We start from the raw sequence: 17,330 nt of genomic DNA, 5'->3' as shown, positions 1-17,330 counted from the left end.
AGAAACAACAAACTTTAAGTGGAGTAAGGGAACTTTAAGGAAAATCCTATATAAAATTGGCTTTAAATGGAAAAGATGTCAGAATAAACAGAAAACATTAGTTCAACGAGAGGACATAATTTTAAAAGAAATTCAATTTTTGAGAACCATAAAAAGGTATCACACAGAAAATAGACCAATAATTTATATTGATGAAACTGGTGTCGATATTAAACTGACTTTTAATAAATGCAGGCAGTCGAAAAATATAGATGGCATACTCTAAACAGGAAAAGCTTCACGTCGCATTATTGTGCTGTGTGCTACATAATATTTTTACATAAAGCAAATCTCATTTATAAAGGCAATAATACGAAAGGGTACTATCATGGACAGATGTTTGACAAGCGACAAAAAGACGTAAATTTTGAGAAGTGGGCGAAAGAAAAATGTATTCCGAATTTGCCAGAAATTGCTGTGGTTGTAATTGATAGCATACAGTTCCAAATTCTAATAGCCTCAAAAGGGAAAATTTAGATTGGCTTACAGCAAATTCTATCATTTATTCACCTGATTCCTTAAAAATAGAATTATTATAACTTGTAAAATTAAATACTCCTAAATTTAGGACTTATAAATTTGATATTACGTTTCAAGAAAACGGTTTTCAAGTACTTTGCCTTCCACCATACCATTGCGATATCAACGCAATCGAGTCCATTTGTGTAGATATAAAAAAACAAATTAGAGATATCAATCACACAGCCGACATGGAAATGAATAAATTACTCTGAGAAACGGAAGAGACCATACATAAAACGTCCAATGATCGGTGGCAGTCTCATTGCAAGTATGTTGAAAAACTTGAAATGAAATATTGGGAAAAGGATTGGCAATTAACGAAGAAATGAGCGAAACTCTTGAAATTTCTTTAATGGTTGAAGAAGAAAGAAGAAAGTGGTAGCGAGCCTAGTCACCATTTCAGCGGAAAGTGAGGAAGACGATATTTAAAGGTAAAATTTTGCTAATTATTTCATGCAATACTAAGTACTGCATGAAATGCTATAATATTTAAAAATAACAATGTTCTTAGGCAGAAAAATCAACAATAAGGATGTTTTTTAAGTATCAAAATATATAAAATATCATATATTTTTAAAATTATATTTATAATATTTTTAAGACGTTCCATATTTACAGCAATTCCTTAAATGAAAATAAAATGGCTTAAATAGAATAAACTCTCGACTCTCCATTGCTGTTAATCTTAAAATATTTCTGAAAAAAATCAATAATAGATAAAAAAAAAAAGAAGCATTTTAATATTTAAAAAAATCATTATTATTTGGTAAAAAAGTAATTACCAAATTTTAAGAAGATAAATTTTTCATTTTTTCTTCATGATTTATGCCTCTTGCATAAAATAAAAATTGCTCTAAAATATTTTCTGTGCATTAGTACCTTTTTCCGTCAGTATTACTAATTATCTGTTATGTTCACGCCTCATAAATCTGCGAGTAATCTGAGTTTACTTTATTGTTATCTCCTCCTTTCGTCTTTCCTCTAACTCCTATTTTAAGGAATTAAACCCATCCTCACGCATGCGCAAAAGTGCGGAGATTTTTAGAATCCGTTGTCAAAGATTATTTGCTTGGTGATTATATGTAAGTTGGATTCTTCAAAATGTTTCACAAGTCAAAGTATCTTAAAATGAGTCTGGTGTCTCAATTCCTATATGCGACTCTAAATTCAAAGTAAAAAGTATCTAACGTCTTCCTTAGAACTTTTCTGTATCTTTCTTCTCATAATTTAAGCTAATTTTTAAAAAAAATTGGTACAACCCTATGTTTTTTATTGCCATCAATAGAAATACTTTAAATATTCAAAATTACCTTTTTTTAATGAGAATTTGACATTATTATTATTTTATAACTATGAAATTTCATGGAAATAAATTCGTTTATTCAAGTACGTTTAGTGTGGATCATTTTTATACATGTATTCCTTCAGATAGTAAATATTTCTGTCTTAACAATCTATTTTGTCAGATAATCTACCTCATTCTTAAAATTTTGTGGATCATTTATTATGTGACATTTATATTTGTTAGTAACGAACTAACTAAAAAACATAACAATTTAGGGTGAAAAAATTGTTATTTGGTTAAAAGAAACTGTATTAAAGTAATTCAAAATTAAATCAGATAATTATATAGAATAGTAATGCGTTGTAAAATTTTGCAATGTTGATTATTGATTCAAGTATGATCACAAGTCAATTAGTTCTATGTTAAGATGTTACAATGATTGTTTTTTTCCCGGTATTAACTTTTACCGTCTTAATTTGAAGGCCTGGTCAGTTAAATTTATTTAAAAGTATCAAAAGATGACATTAAAAATATTTTTCACCTAAAATATTCGATTAGGTTAAGAGGGAAATTTAAAAAAAATAATGTTGATATTATGTTTATTTATTAATATAAAAATAAAAAGATTCATATAAGTGAAATTATTTAAATATATATGTAGCTTTTCAAAGAAAGCATATTTGATTTAAATTTTAACATTTATTCACGAAAACTAGGATTGTTTCTAGAGGAAAAAAATTGTTACAATTTTATGTTTTTCTTTGTAACATTACATGTGTAACATATCTTAGAATGTAACAAACTGCTATATAAGAATTATATTCAAAAATTCCATTTTTGTGTGTAATATATGAAATTTGGAATTTTTCAATAATATTTACATTAAACAATTATTAATGAATTTTTTGAGCCTTCAACATCTAATCCATATTTCATTACATTCTACTTAATATAACGAACACTACTTATAAATTTCATTAAGATACCTTGAATATTTTTTGAGATGTCATGATACTCGTAGAGTAGAATTATGAAAAAACTCGCATTTCTGAAAGTGCATTTAAAGTTTATAAATGCTTGTAAATAAATATCATTTACATGTCAATAGTCTGTTATTACTTGGCTTCTAATTGAAATAGAGACCAAGTAAAGATATCACTGGAAACAGAAACGTACTTATTTTTGGAAACTATAAAAAAATTCGAATTCTCGTACAAATTCATGTTTTTAATCTAGTCGGATTTCTTAGTAAGCTTTTTTTTTTCCTTACATTTTCCAGGACGTTCAATTACACCACATATATTTTTCGAAGATGAATGAAATGTTTTATTTATTGGTTCAAAATATAAAAACAAAACTTTCTTTTCCTTTTAGAATTTCATTTCAAAATCGACATGCTTCTATTGGATTTTCTAACGGCTTTAATTCTAGATATTCGATTTCAATGTCTGATCGGTCTTTTCGGGCTCTTCCTTTTTGTTTGGCGACTTCCGAGGCCACGGAGAGAAGCAGGCAACAAAACAGTCTTTATTACAGGTAAAAGCTATTTTCTTTAATAAAAATTTGGCAATTTAATCGAGTGTCTCAGTTTTTATATTATGTCCACTAAGAAAGATGCCAGCTGTAATAATACATTGAGTAATAGGGTTGGGGGCAATTTCATGTCTTTCACTGCTGGGATATGTTTTAAGTGTGAGCATAATCTAAGCTTTTGATTAAATCATCTCCTGGAAACTCATTCAATTCATAGTCAGATATGTATTTTGATTGGGTAGGCAAGATCTGCAACGTTATTTTTACTTAGATAACATCTGCTGTTCATAACTGATTTACTATAGTACACATATCTACATACCCAGAAAATACCAATAAATCTATCCGTTTTACATCAATCCGATAGGGGCTGTTTTAAATGACCTCTTAGTAGTTTTTCAATACTCACTCTCACACTTCTCAATACTCATGACTAAACACTTCTATTTGATTTTATTTGTTACACGTTTACGTAAATGGAATTTTGAAATTGATTTTTCACAAACTTTGTGATGTACTAGAGGATTTTAAATTTTGCACAATTTCATCTATTTTAATATTTTCAGACTTTTATTATCATTAATTAAATTAATTTTTGATCTTTAAAAATGGCATCATCTACTAGATAATTTGAGAAATAGATGAAGATTAAAAGATTGTAAAGGATTTAAAGAATACAATTACTATTATATATATATATATATATATATATATATATATATATATATATATATATATATATATATATATATATATATATATATCTTGCACAAAGGGGATGGAAATGAGATTTGAAATTTTCATTTCGCTATAACTTTGTTAATATTGAAGATAGAAAAATGAATCCAATTAGCCAAATGAGCGCCACATTAAGAGGAACAACCTTTGTATTCATAGTTTTTCGATAACTGCAACATCTTAGAAGTCTGAAAAGAGATTTAAGAATAGGTTTAAAAGAGATTAAGAAGAGATTTAAGAGGCTGAAAAAGAGAAATTATTGCCTGATTTTGTCTGTTTCGAACATCAGCAATTTATGTAGTCAGATAATAACTCGGATGTAAAGGAATCTACCTTTACCTTCTACCTTTTGGCGAGGATTTTTATTTTTTATATTCTACCAGTTGAATACTCAATATTGCTCGGGTTGAAGTTATTTTCATATTTGTTACCAATGAATAACCGATTTTTAAATGATTGTCAAAATCATTTCATTCAAATATTTCTTATACTTTAGTAATCGTAAGTTATTTTAGTTCTTACAACCTAATAAATATGTGTAGCAAAAGATAAATTTGCGACATATTAAATGAACATAGATTAAAAAATATTGTAACTCTTTCATATAAAATATCATAAAACGCAAAATATTTTCTCGTATACAAATTTGTTTTTAATTAAAGAAGAAAATCCATTACACCAATGAATTTTTATCTCATGGTTTTTAGAAAATTTAAAGGGAGAAAATTTTTTTCTCTAAGTTATTAATAATTTTTAAAGAATAATTTACAATTTTTTAAAAGATTGCTTGTAGCAACTTAATTCTATGTTTATAACATGGAACAGGAAGATATTTTCTCATTGGTGAATTTCAGTCTCTGTCGACCATTAAATGCAAATAGTCAAGTTGCAATTCTAATTATGAAAAAAATCTAAAAATAATTTTGAAAATCAAAGACATTTATAAATATGAATAAAAAAATTAATAAAAACTTTCTCTATTCATGTTTCGGCTATTTTAAATTCAGATGTTAAATAATGCAGATGGCTCTTTTTTTCACACAATTTTGACATTCGCCTGATGTCACTAAGAATGATCGCGCATAAAACAGCAGAACACGTGTAAGACAGCTAAAATAATATTTAAACTCTTTTCTCAATCTGAAGTATAAAAGTACTTTACTGAATGCATATCAAATTATGCATAACAGATGTAATTGAAATCAAGTATATCCAGAATATTTCAGGTTGGTCGCCAGAAGCGAATAATAAATAAAGCAGCGATCTTCAAATTATATGCTGTAGCCCTTTCGGAAAAGCCAAAACACAGTCATACAGGTGCATGGTGACAAAAGAATCGGGATAAAAAAAAATCATATAAAGAAAAAATTCTTGAAATCAATTTTTATAAAAAATATTTTGGTTTTTTTATCAACCCAAAGTTGAAATACCATTTTCAGAAACTAAAATATATTTTGATAATACCAAATATATTTTTGTGCAATGAGGTACTTCACTTTCCGCCATTGCGCCTCTAGCAGAGGAAACGAGAATTGCTGGCAGTTGACGCCAAGACGGGGCGATGTGAAGACGACTCGTTGTTTAAAAGACGAACTTTTGTGTTAGCTCTGAGCCTGATTATCGCGTCTCATCTTGTCATCTTCAATTTATGTCATTCAAATTATGATGCCATCATAATTAATATAACTATAGAGTCACTCATTAAATTCCCGAATATCAAATGACTCGAACTCGTTATTGTTTGACCATCCCCTCTACATTTTGATAGTAAATTTGTTGGGAAAAAAAGAAGAAATTTTATTGCAATAGGGAAAGGACACAAGTGAAACAAATGAGGGAAGTTGGCATTCAAATTCTAAAAAAAAAAAAAAAAAAAAAAAAAAAAATACTTTTAATTATTTAAAAAAAAAATTGATCTTCTATCTTTAATGAATGCTTTTCTACTCGTTCGTCCCCTCCAGATGTTCACCCGCTGAAAGTTTGCACATAGAGCAGGATTACCGTTTTTCCGAAGATTATCTGCGATATTCTCTTTTCAGGTTGCGATTCAGGTATGGGTCATCGAATGGCCAAACGATTTGATGAGCTGGGAATGGTCGTTTTCGCTGGTTGCCTACAACCGGAAGCCAAAGGAGCTCTTGAACTGAAGAGTATCTGCTCCAAAAGATTACACATCGTACCCATGGACATCACGAACGATGAGCAAGTGCGGAAGGCAGTGGAATACGTGGAAGCCAATCTTCCTCCAAGAGAAAGAGGTTTGAATGGGTTTTGGAGTTAAATATTATAAATATTTCCCGCTCGTGTAAACAACGTAAGGTTTCGATTTCACAGATAGAATAGCAATTTACGGGATCCTGATATACGTCAGATTGATTGCTTGGTTTACGCTACCTGCTGCTCATGTAGTGTGGCAGTTTGGAGAGGATGATCTCACCTGAGCTGTCATCCTCTCTTTTTGACCACTGTCTCAAATAATGTCTCTCATTCCAAAATAATCTTCATCCACTTTCCAAATGGGAAATCAGTCTAATTGGTCGATTCACCAATATTCTCGAAAAGGAAATAATGAAAGGATCATCCATTTCAATATCGGAAGATGACAACGGAATAGGAATACAATAAGTAAATGCAAATTTAATGTTGATGGAAGACGCAAAATGCTTAATTCATGTTTGAAAATGAAAAATCACCTCACTGTTAAATATATCCTGTATATTTTAATGACCGGTATAATGATGAAAGAGAAACATGTTTTATATTTGCTAAATAATTATATATCAAAATATTTTGTTGAAATTTATTTTTATCAATAAATTATTTCTTTCTGTTATTTATTTTATTGTATTTTAATTTTTGTACATTATAATTTTTTGTCGTATTTTTGCATATGGAATAATTGTTCCACGCCATCACGAATAGCCAATTAAATTTTAAACATATTTAAGTTGCTTCATCTTCACAGAATGAAACGATAGCCAGGGTCCAGTTATCAAAAGAAACTAGTGGAGAACGGAATGGCAATGGCAAGTCGTTACGACATCATTCTAATGACCAATGACCAGTAGGGCCAAAGTGCAGCCCCTCTGACAGCAGGCAGGTCTCCAGATCAAATTGGAATATTTGATCGCATCAATCAGGTGACAAAAACCATACGGGAAGCTTCACAGCCCTATATCTGGGATCCTCCCGGTGTTAGATGTATTGAGTGTTAAAATATCGATATCAAATGATGAAGACAGAATATGATATGCATGGTGAATAACAACTGCGGTTTTGAAACGTGTGAATATTGCAGTTGCAATATACGGTGGAATCTAGAGAAAGGATTCGGAGAAGGATTGCACATTTTTACTTGCACTTATGAACCAGCTGTAAAGGGAATAGCTGCATATATTTGATTTAATTTTTTAAAATTTAGTTTCTTTCTTACGTATTAATAAATCAAAATTTTTAGGAAAACGAAATATTAATTTATACAGTTGGATAATACAGGACGAAAGAAAAATTCTGCTGATGAGATACGAAGGACATAAAAGACAAACCAGAGGCGTTCTGTAGAAATAATACTGGGTAATGTGTTCGGTAATGTTGTGATTCATCCTGATTGTTCGGAAGATAGTGTCTTTTCCTTCAAAACCTTAAGAAATTCAAAAAGTTAAGCAAATTGAGGACATTTTATGTTTAAACAATGATTCGAAATACCTTATGCATGAAAGAAAAAGATCATTACCGACATTTCAGTATGAAATTATATTCTATGTTATCTTGTTCATCGTTAAAATATAAGTTACGTTATTAAATCTATTGATTCTGTGAATGCTAGTATTAAATTATCAAACACAATAGATAAGCCCCAAGCTTTATCATTACTACCTTTTAACTTTGCAATGACTCTTGAGAAAATTTTGCATGTATGTATGTATATTTTGCAGACATCTTCCATTTTTCAGGGCTGCATTGCTTGGTAAATAACGCAGGAGTTTTGGCTTATACAGACTTCGAATTGATGACTCCAAAAATGTGTGAAGAAGTGCTCAACATCAATCTGATGGGGACAATGCGTGTTACTAAACACTTCATACCACTTTTATGCCGAACACCTGGTAAGTTTTGAATTTTTGATGCCACATCATTAAAAAAGTCCTTGTGTGCTAAGTTCCTTTCTGTAGCTTGATTTGTGCATATTTTTCTTAAATGGAGGTATTGAGCCAAATTTTATATCACTACATATTACTTTTTGCCATCCTATCAATTAACTGCCATTGAAAGTTTGTTCTTCCAAAAATGTAAGAATTTTTATTCTGAGTTATTTCAAGTCATGCTCATAGTTTTAAAAAATTGCAGTCTTTTGTTCAGAGGAGATTATCTGAACTCATGCTTTAGAAAGAAATATATCATTGAAAAACTTCCAATTGAGACATTAAAATAATTGTCAATACTTAATTTTCCTTTTAAATGATGTTAAGCATTCATCATTATATAAGTTGTGTTATTAGAAAAAAATGTGTATTTCCGTGGGTTTTATTTTTATTCAGGTGATTAAATTAAAGGATTTGATTAGTTAATTTCAAATTCAATCAAAATTCTTAGCTCTTTATTTTACTATTTACTGGTACTCCTAATTATATTATGCTTTATTTTTGGGTGATTTACTGTAATTTCAATACATATAAAGGACCTGAGTGACTGAAGAGTGTCTAAAGTAATTTTGTCTTTTAAATTACTTATTTGATTACAAATACAGATGATTTGATTTGTCTCCTTTATTTAAAGTTGTGTGTGTGGAGGCATCACATATGAGGATAGGGGAATGAAAGAATCAATTCTAGAAGAAAAATTCGATATACAGAAATATAGAGTGAAAAAAAAATTTCAACTTTTTTTTTTTTTTTTTTTTTGTTAAAAACATTTAAATTGTAAATTTTTTTTAGTGTTATAAAAGACTTGCAATAACTAAACTAGAAAAATTAAAATTTAAAATTTTGCTTATAGAGTACTTAAAAACTGCAAGTTAGAAAAGGAATTCATAGACCAAAAGTAAAGAATGAAATATGACTCACAGTCAAGTGAGTCAATGCCATCTTTTCTGTTAACAATCTTTCAGTCTTCCGTGAATTCTTATTAAAACAAAAAAGAAAAAAAATCAATTCTTTAATATCAAATTTTTTCTAATAAAAGAAATCCCCGGGAAATTTTTGTCTGCAGTAGATAAACATATAATCTTTTCTAAATCAAATTTTTGTTTGGTATGCAAAACTTTCATTCTATGTACAAATACTGATAATGAAAAATCAAATTTCTCGAATAAAATTCAGTGTATAGAGATTTTTGATATGTGGAAGTTCGGTATATTGAGGTTTGACTAAATTTTCAAAGTAATTAAGTATTCCCTTTTAATGAACTCTGCCTTAGGGAAAAAAATAATTTTGTTTCAATATCTCGACTTTTCGTAATAAGAAGGCTAATACGTTGATATTCTTGAACATGGTGCAATCTTTTTTGTTTTGGAGTATTGATTGTTGAAAACCGTGATGTTAAAGCAAGCAGAAACACCTAGAGTACCAAATAGATAAATTTCAATAACTTTATTTTTAGATTAATTACTCATTTAATTGATTGCTTTATGTTCAAGTAGAAAGAACATTAATTATCAGGTTTTATATATATATATATATATATATATATATATATATATATATATATATATATATATATATATATATATATATATATATATATATATATATATATATATATAGGCAGCCTCGTCATATGCTGAGACAGTAAAAATATGGCAAAGTTTAAACAAAAGTAATCACTTTCATTAAATTATATAAATATAAATGAAGAAATCAATCTGGATAATGTTGCATCAAATTTTACATGTGATATTTCAGTGTATGATTTACTCAATATAATAGAATAGACATACACTAAGCTCGGTAACGTTAAGTATAAGGTAAACCAAAATTCAAAGAAACCCTTAGAGTCGACTCTACGTCCTATGCATCATGACTGATAATCCAAAAACAATACATGAACATTTATCCCTAATGAAATAAGAATAAGACCTGACTGAAAAAAAAACAATAATTCTTTCTTTCCATATATATATATATATATATATATATATATATATATATATATATATATATAAATTATTTTTTATTTTAATCAAAATAACTATTCTTTTAAATTGGTTTTAAAGCGGAAAGTTGCATAACAATTAAATCAAAATATAAACTGTTCCCACACAGATTGCTGCTTACGCAAACTTTTAATAGTCTGAACTCTCACTTATTTTATTATATACTATTCAGGATATTAACATCATCAACACATCAGCATATGAGATATTAATGAAGCCAGATGTACTATTGAAATTTAATTACAGGATTTAATAATAATACGTTTATAGATGTTTATAATATAACAACTAAATTATTGAAAACTTGTTACATTCTTTGGATCTTAGAAATATTATAAATAATAATTAAAAAAAAGGCATAATATTTTGCCGAAAATTATCATTTGACTTATATAAAATTTACAATTTGAGTTTTGACACATGACACTTGAACATGGCTCACAGTTTAAATTGAAATCATGAATCATTTATTTTAAAAAATTTGAAGTATTTTAGCAACTACTCAGTATGAACAAAAAAAAAAAAAAAATCCTACACCTTCGCAATATCGATTCATTTTATTTTATTTTTAAAACAATCTTCAATACATCGAAAATTTTCTTCATCATTTCCATTATTAATCTATAGAATGTGGCGGATAAAACAGAAGAAAACTATTTATCTTTTGTCACGTGTGGCAGTGCGATAACTTTACTTTGATATAGAAACATCACGATTTCCAATTCCAGCAGATCAAAGCATGTCCTAGAATAGCCTAAATTCATCATACTCGATTTCCTCGGAAATACTTTTAAACTAGTGTTATATGCGGTTCCGGCAAACCCTTCGCATAGCGGTTTATAATAATCTCTTCAGTGTAAATGTGTCCACGTTTGTGGCCTCCATATGCGTCGAGCAGCAAATATCCAGGCATCAGTTGGTGAATAGACACATGATTGTTCAGACAGCAGGTTGTCAACAAGTCTGTCGTCTGGGTTCTATGCTTAATGCACTCATTTGCATTTGCGCTCACTCATTAACTAGTGTTATATGCGCTCAAGTATTAAAACGACTGCCATATTATAAAGTTTATCTTTGAATATATGACGTTTGGCGCATCTAATTACATTCTTAAGACTACTAAGATTTTTTCTGTACTGATATCAATCATACGCAGATGATGACAGATCGAAAAGTTCAATAGTATTATTTATATTTAAAATCATGTCAAAGCAACAGAGAAAAAAAAAAGACCCATCGAACAACAAATCAAGTGGTAAAATTTCTAAGATCTTTCTGGACAAAATCAGATTTGAATGCCAGAGACAACTCAACTTTTGTTCCGAATCTTGAGTATTCAGTTTACTTTCCTACAGCGTAATTTCACTTTTGACGCGCGTCAACTGAGAATCCAAATATGCTTTCATATAAATAGTTATATATTTGTGTTGTGAATAAATTTAGTATATTTCTAACTCGCCTCATCAAGATAGATACTTAAAACATACACATCACTCTCCATATGCTTAATCAGTTTTTTTCGTGGCAAAAAGATGATTATTCTCTCAGAAATAGCCCTCAGCGATCAATCAGTCATCTCTTATCAGAATGAGAAATGGGCATTTTCTATAATTTCTCTAAAGGCTCGCCGAGTTTTCCTACCTAAATTAATCTAGCTCCAGTAAACTTATAAAATGAGAGCAAGTAGCACTAGTTAATGAGTGAGCGCAAGTTTCACTATCCCGTCGTCTTAACTGCAACCAGGGGATTTCTTTAATGTACGAACCAACTGCATCTGTTGACGTCTTCCAGTGGTAATAAGGGAACTTCGAGATGAAATGCTCTCGCACAAAAATCTTCCCCTCAGACTTTCTTCTTGAGGACAGAATTTCCTTAAACAAGAATTCCAACCTACAAACAAGACGGATGTTTTTACAGATGAGTCCAAAATCGAGGGGAAAACCGGCTTTGCCTACTGCGTATAGAACGAACAAATTACTCATCAGTGGTCGGCAAACTGAACAAAAAGAATTCTGTCTTTCAGGCAGAACTGCTGGCCATTAAGGAAGCATGTAAATGGGCTAGCAAATTCGATCATAACGCTAAAATATGGAGTGATAGCGAGTCCAATTTAAAAGCGATCAGCTCATTTTCCACCTCAAGCCCAATTGTTCAGGAAATTCAAGCCATTCTGCTACCCCAAACTTCTATTAAGTTAGGATGGGTTAAAGCACATGTGGGCCACAACGGAAACGAGGTTGCAGATTCCCTAGCCAAACAGGCCATTTCTGCAGGTACGCCCGTTCAATACCCAGCTTCTAAAAGCCATCTGAAAAGTATTCTAAATGAATTGAGCCTACAGCGATGGCAAGAAGATGGGACAATGGCTCAACTGGCAGAAACATCCATCAAATCATCTCGAAAGTGTCCTTTAACTCACCATCCCTGAATAGGCTTGACAATATCTTTACAACTGGACATGGCCCTTTCCCTTCATATTTGAAGAGATTCAATATTAAAGGATCAGATCAATGTGGCTGCGGCGAAGTAGGCGATACCCTTCATTATGCCACTAGCTGTCCTCTCACCACATCTTTTCATCTCAAAAAACCCACCCACGACCTAGAAAATATCTGATGGACCAACATTATGAGAAACAAGATGTCCAAGGTTAAAATTAGAAATCTGGTGCGGTTCTTACCAGAGAACGAGAATTTGATTTCTCCAAACCCAAGCCCAGTATAAATTTTCGTTTCATTTCTCATTTCGTTTCCTCTCTCTTCTCCAGAATATATTAACTTCAATAGATTTCATCTACTCATACTCCCCACCGAACACCTCCTTCATCATTATAATATTGTATATAGTTACTTTTTGTGTGTATTGATGATATTCTATGTCTTTTTATGTGTATATTGATATTGTATGTCATTTCATGTTTATTTTTTTCTTCTTAATAAATACTCCCACGTATATCCTTTCAACCGACAGGGAATCCTAGAGATTCCAAGTTCGGGGATATTCTGTGACGAAAGAAAGAAAGTGGTAATAAGGGGATAGCTTCATCTTCCGAGTTAGCAGTCTGCAACACGGAACTTCTTTCACATCAGGGCGTCTCTTCTCAATAGCATTAAAAATTCAGGAAAGATCTTCTCGTGATAACTGAATACGAGCTTGTAAAATTTTACCAACCCAGCTATGCTTAGGCCGAAACTCATTGGCCAATCAAAAATAGTGAAAAGTTGATTGGGATAGGAGATTATTAGGGGAAAAAAACTATAGTCTATCAGAGTTAGGTTATGAATTAAAAATTCACCCGAGTAGGATACGTAATCCAGAGAGTAAGAGTTCGAATTATAGCGATGCGAAAGAATTCCAAAATCAATACTAAGCATTGGGAGTGGTATTCACAAAATGATTTCACAGGAAAAGAGTTTTCAACGAAAACAGATTTGACCATTGAGATATGACATTTGCAAGATTGACCAGTTTAGATTCCAAGAGTTGAAAATGTCAAAAAGGGACAATATTTTACACGAGTAGTTGTGCGTAGACTGGTGGGCAAACAAATCCTATTTTTAAGTCACAAGAACAATATTTTTTTAGATTCGAAAACAATATTCATAAAAAAGGGTGAAAAAAATGAATAGTTTTGATTAAAAATTTCTCTGATTAAAGTGTAAATTAGAGAGTAAGATGAAATAAAGAGTAAACCTTTGCCTAAAAAGCAAATTCAGCAAAAGAAAATAAGTCATCAAATAAAGATTAAAATGTAATAAAATTGATTTCAGATAAAAATCAACTTCAGTTACGCTTTGGCAACATAATGAAGCAACTGACTTTATTTGTAACTTAGGGTAATTTTTATTTCGTATTTGTAGGTCGTATTGTGACGATCACAAGCATTCTTGCACGGCTAGTGTACCCTCGTGTGGCGGTATACGCAGCGACGAAGCATGGGTTGAACGGATTCTTTTCTGCTTTGCGGTATGAGCTGCAAGAAAAAGGAGTGCATGTAGCCACTGTGGAGCCAGGGGACTTTTCTACAACTACTGACATAATGCAGGTAATTAATTTTGCAACTCAAATATAGGATACATTCGTTTATCATCTTTGTGTTAAAGTAGAATGTGATATTTATCTGTTTATATTTTTCGTAATATTCTATAGTTATATCCATTGTAGAAATATTTTTATTTAAAAAATTGATGTTCTTTCCTGTGATAGGACCTTATTATTTTAAACCAAATAATTAAGCGACAAAACAATTAAAAAATTTAATCTACATTTTTCAATATATAGAATTGCCATATATAAACGGATATTGATCAATTAATTCGCAACAATTGTATAGCAAAGTAAAGACTTTTTTCGGACTCGAAATTTCATAATTCAAATTATTATTGTTTGCCAATTCTGTAGTGAAATATTATATGTGCTTTTGCGATCATTTTATTTTGTTCTTTCAAAACGATATCGACAGCAAATAATAACTCAATTAAATATCGTTTTAGCAAAAAAAAAAAAAAAAAAAAGCCAATTTAACTACCCACTTTAATAATGGAAAAAATCTTTAAATTTGCTTGTCAGTGGAATGTCGATTGTAATTGGAACCAAAACATTAAAAAATAATAATTAAAAAAAATCACATTTCTATCACCTCTTAAACTTAACGCTACATTCTCTCAGAATACCTTCTCTTCTTCCCTCCAAAGATATCGATAGCCACTTCACGACGTCACGGATATTTCAAACTAAATCGCGTAATCTTTTTCCTTATGTGCAGTGGACCCAGCGCCATCTGGAAGAAATCTGGAACAACATGTCTCCGAAAGAGCAGAAAAGCAAATTGCATTTGTTCGAGAAAACAAAGAAGAAGGTGAGCAAGACCAAATGCTCCGAAGACGAGCAAGAAAAAAACTACGGATTTCTACTGAACGATGTCGAAGACGCCATGCTATCAGAAGAGCCCCGTTGGCGTTATGTCAGTGCTCCTCGAACCACGAGAATAGCATTGTGGGTTCTTCGAAACCTACCTGAAAAGTGGACTTTCAAACTCATGGGTGAAAAAGCAATTTCAAATTGAAAAGTTCAAACGCATTTCATTTCATCTAGTTGATGACTTTCAACTGATCCTCTATTACAGAGGTTCCAACCTGTGATATGTGGACTCCTGCATTAACATAACAAACTAAGTGAAATTGAAAAACGTAAAATAATATATGGAAAGATGAAAAACACTAGAATGTAAGATTAAAATTTTAAAAAAGTAGAATTTTGTCTCCCAAAATTCTCTTTGTTAAAACAATAAAATATTTATTAAATTTCGCGAAATTGTGGAAAGAGCATTCTCATCTTATTCGTACAGCTTGATGCAACCCCAGATACGAATCTGTATTTGAACTTAGGATTAAATACCAGAAAAAAAGTTAAAATCTCCCAATTAAATTATCTTCCCTTTGAATAAAAATTAATTATTACAATATATAATTGCCAGCTCACATTGCAAATGAATGAGAAATTATTTTAGCATTATTTTCAATTTTTTCTGTTATTGAAGTAATGATGTTATAAAAAAATGGATAAAATAAAAAATTTGTGCTTTAAATATTATAAACTAATTATAATCAATTAATAATCGCTTTTAACATTTTTAGTAAAAATTTTATGTTTGGTACAGTAATGGGGAGAAATTTTCATTTTTCATGAACTATTATTTAACAAGTTGAAATGAAAGGCAACTGTTCAAGATTTTTTAAAGACTTTTTTCCCCATGAATTATTAGAAAACAACTTTTGATGAAATGCACCGTATACAGATTTTCCAACCTTAAAAAATTTTGTTTGCCAATATTAAAGAATTTAAAAAACGAAAGACTCTTACAAATCGAAGATTATTCTGATCTTCAGGAATATTCTGTATGCCCCCATTTGGGGACTCCTCACAGCATCAGAAGTCCTATTTTAAATAACATAATAGTGAAGCAGATTTGAGCGAGAGTCAAATTTCACTTAATGTAGCATGATGCAATAATTAAATATATCTAAAAGGGTAGTTGCTTTGTATGCTTTAACTAGCTTTAACTTTCTTCCAGTTACTAACTATTTATAGATTTGTTTCAAAGAGTGCGTAGACAGTATAAAATGTAGCAATAACTTCTACTAAAAAAAGTTTTTGAAAAACTCAATCACCTCTTACATATTTAGCATTCATTTTTTGAAAATAGAAATATATAAACAAGGAATAAAATCTTTAAACAACGTATCTTAAACACATTAAACAAATGTTCATGGATTCAAAATTTGTATACAATCAAATTTCACAACATAAAAAAACACCCTAAAAGTTTTAAAGTTGCCAACAATGATAATTAAAAACATAAATTTAAGTTTATCTTCTCAAGTAACAACATCAATTCTAATCAAATTATCAAAGCAATTGTCGATACCTCCATTACTATTAATGATATACTTAAGTGCACCTCGGCTCATAAGCATGCAAACAAAATTGTGTTGCTCAACCACCTCAATAATATTTGAATAAAAATTTTCATTTGGCCCTTCTAGGAAGACAAAACTCATATTTCTATAATGCTGTAGTGGCCGTTTGTTATTTTTTAATTTTAAGTGAAACTACATATTAATTCCAATAAGAACTATGTATGAATATAAAGCCCCATGCTAAAATTTCCTTTATCTAAATTGATGCCCTTTTGAATAATCTTCTCGACATTTGCTTTCACACGCGAATATAAATGCTGAAAAACAGACAGCCCTTTGAAGGATATTGTTTGAACTTGATGCAGAGTTATGGGTTTTATGATAAAGTTGTATGCCAAATGTTATCCATCTAGCTCTACAAGTTCTAGATTTTAGGTATTCTTATATATACAGACAAACTTCCTCTTGATGGACTTATTCAAGAATTCGATAGAAATGTAATAATTTCGCGTAAAGATAACATACTAAATTTTTTCTGTTCAGCTCAACTCATTTTTGAGTCATCGTTTTCAAGGACTAGCACCCAAAATTTTAAAGAGACCCTTTTCGGCTTGAAAGGCGAAAATTCATTAAAATCCCGAAG

General features: G+C 30.3%; 1 protein-coding gene across 1 annotated transcript; it reads left to right on the top strand.

Moving 5' to 3' along the window:
* Positions 1-963: 963 nt before the first annotated feature.
* LOC129964105 (D-beta-hydroxybutyrate dehydrogenase, mitochondrial-like) lies at positions 964-16,435 on the top strand. Its single transcript, XM_056078787.1, has 6 exons — positions 964-992; positions 3,278-3,382; positions 6,157-6,375; positions 8,071-8,223; positions 14,129-14,313; positions 15,034-16,435. Exons 3-6 carry the CDS (start codon positions 6,171-6,173, stop codon positions 15,331-15,333), a joined length of 843 nt encoding a protein of 280 aa, XP_055934762.1. The 5' UTR covers positions 964-992; positions 3,278-3,382; positions 6,157-6,170; the 3' UTR covers positions 15,334-16,435.
* Positions 16,436-17,330: the final 895 nt, after the last annotated feature.

The sequence above is a fragment of the Argiope bruennichi genome, chromosome 3 (genome assembly GCF_947563725.1).
Source record: "Argiope bruennichi chromosome 3, qqArgBrue1.1, whole genome shotgun sequence".
NCBI classification, from domain to species: Eukaryota; Metazoa; Arthropoda; class Arachnida; order Araneae; family Araneidae; genus Argiope; species Argiope bruennichi.
Note: the sequence above shows the minus strand (reverse complement) of the source record. Positions and strands in the feature narration are given on the sequence as shown.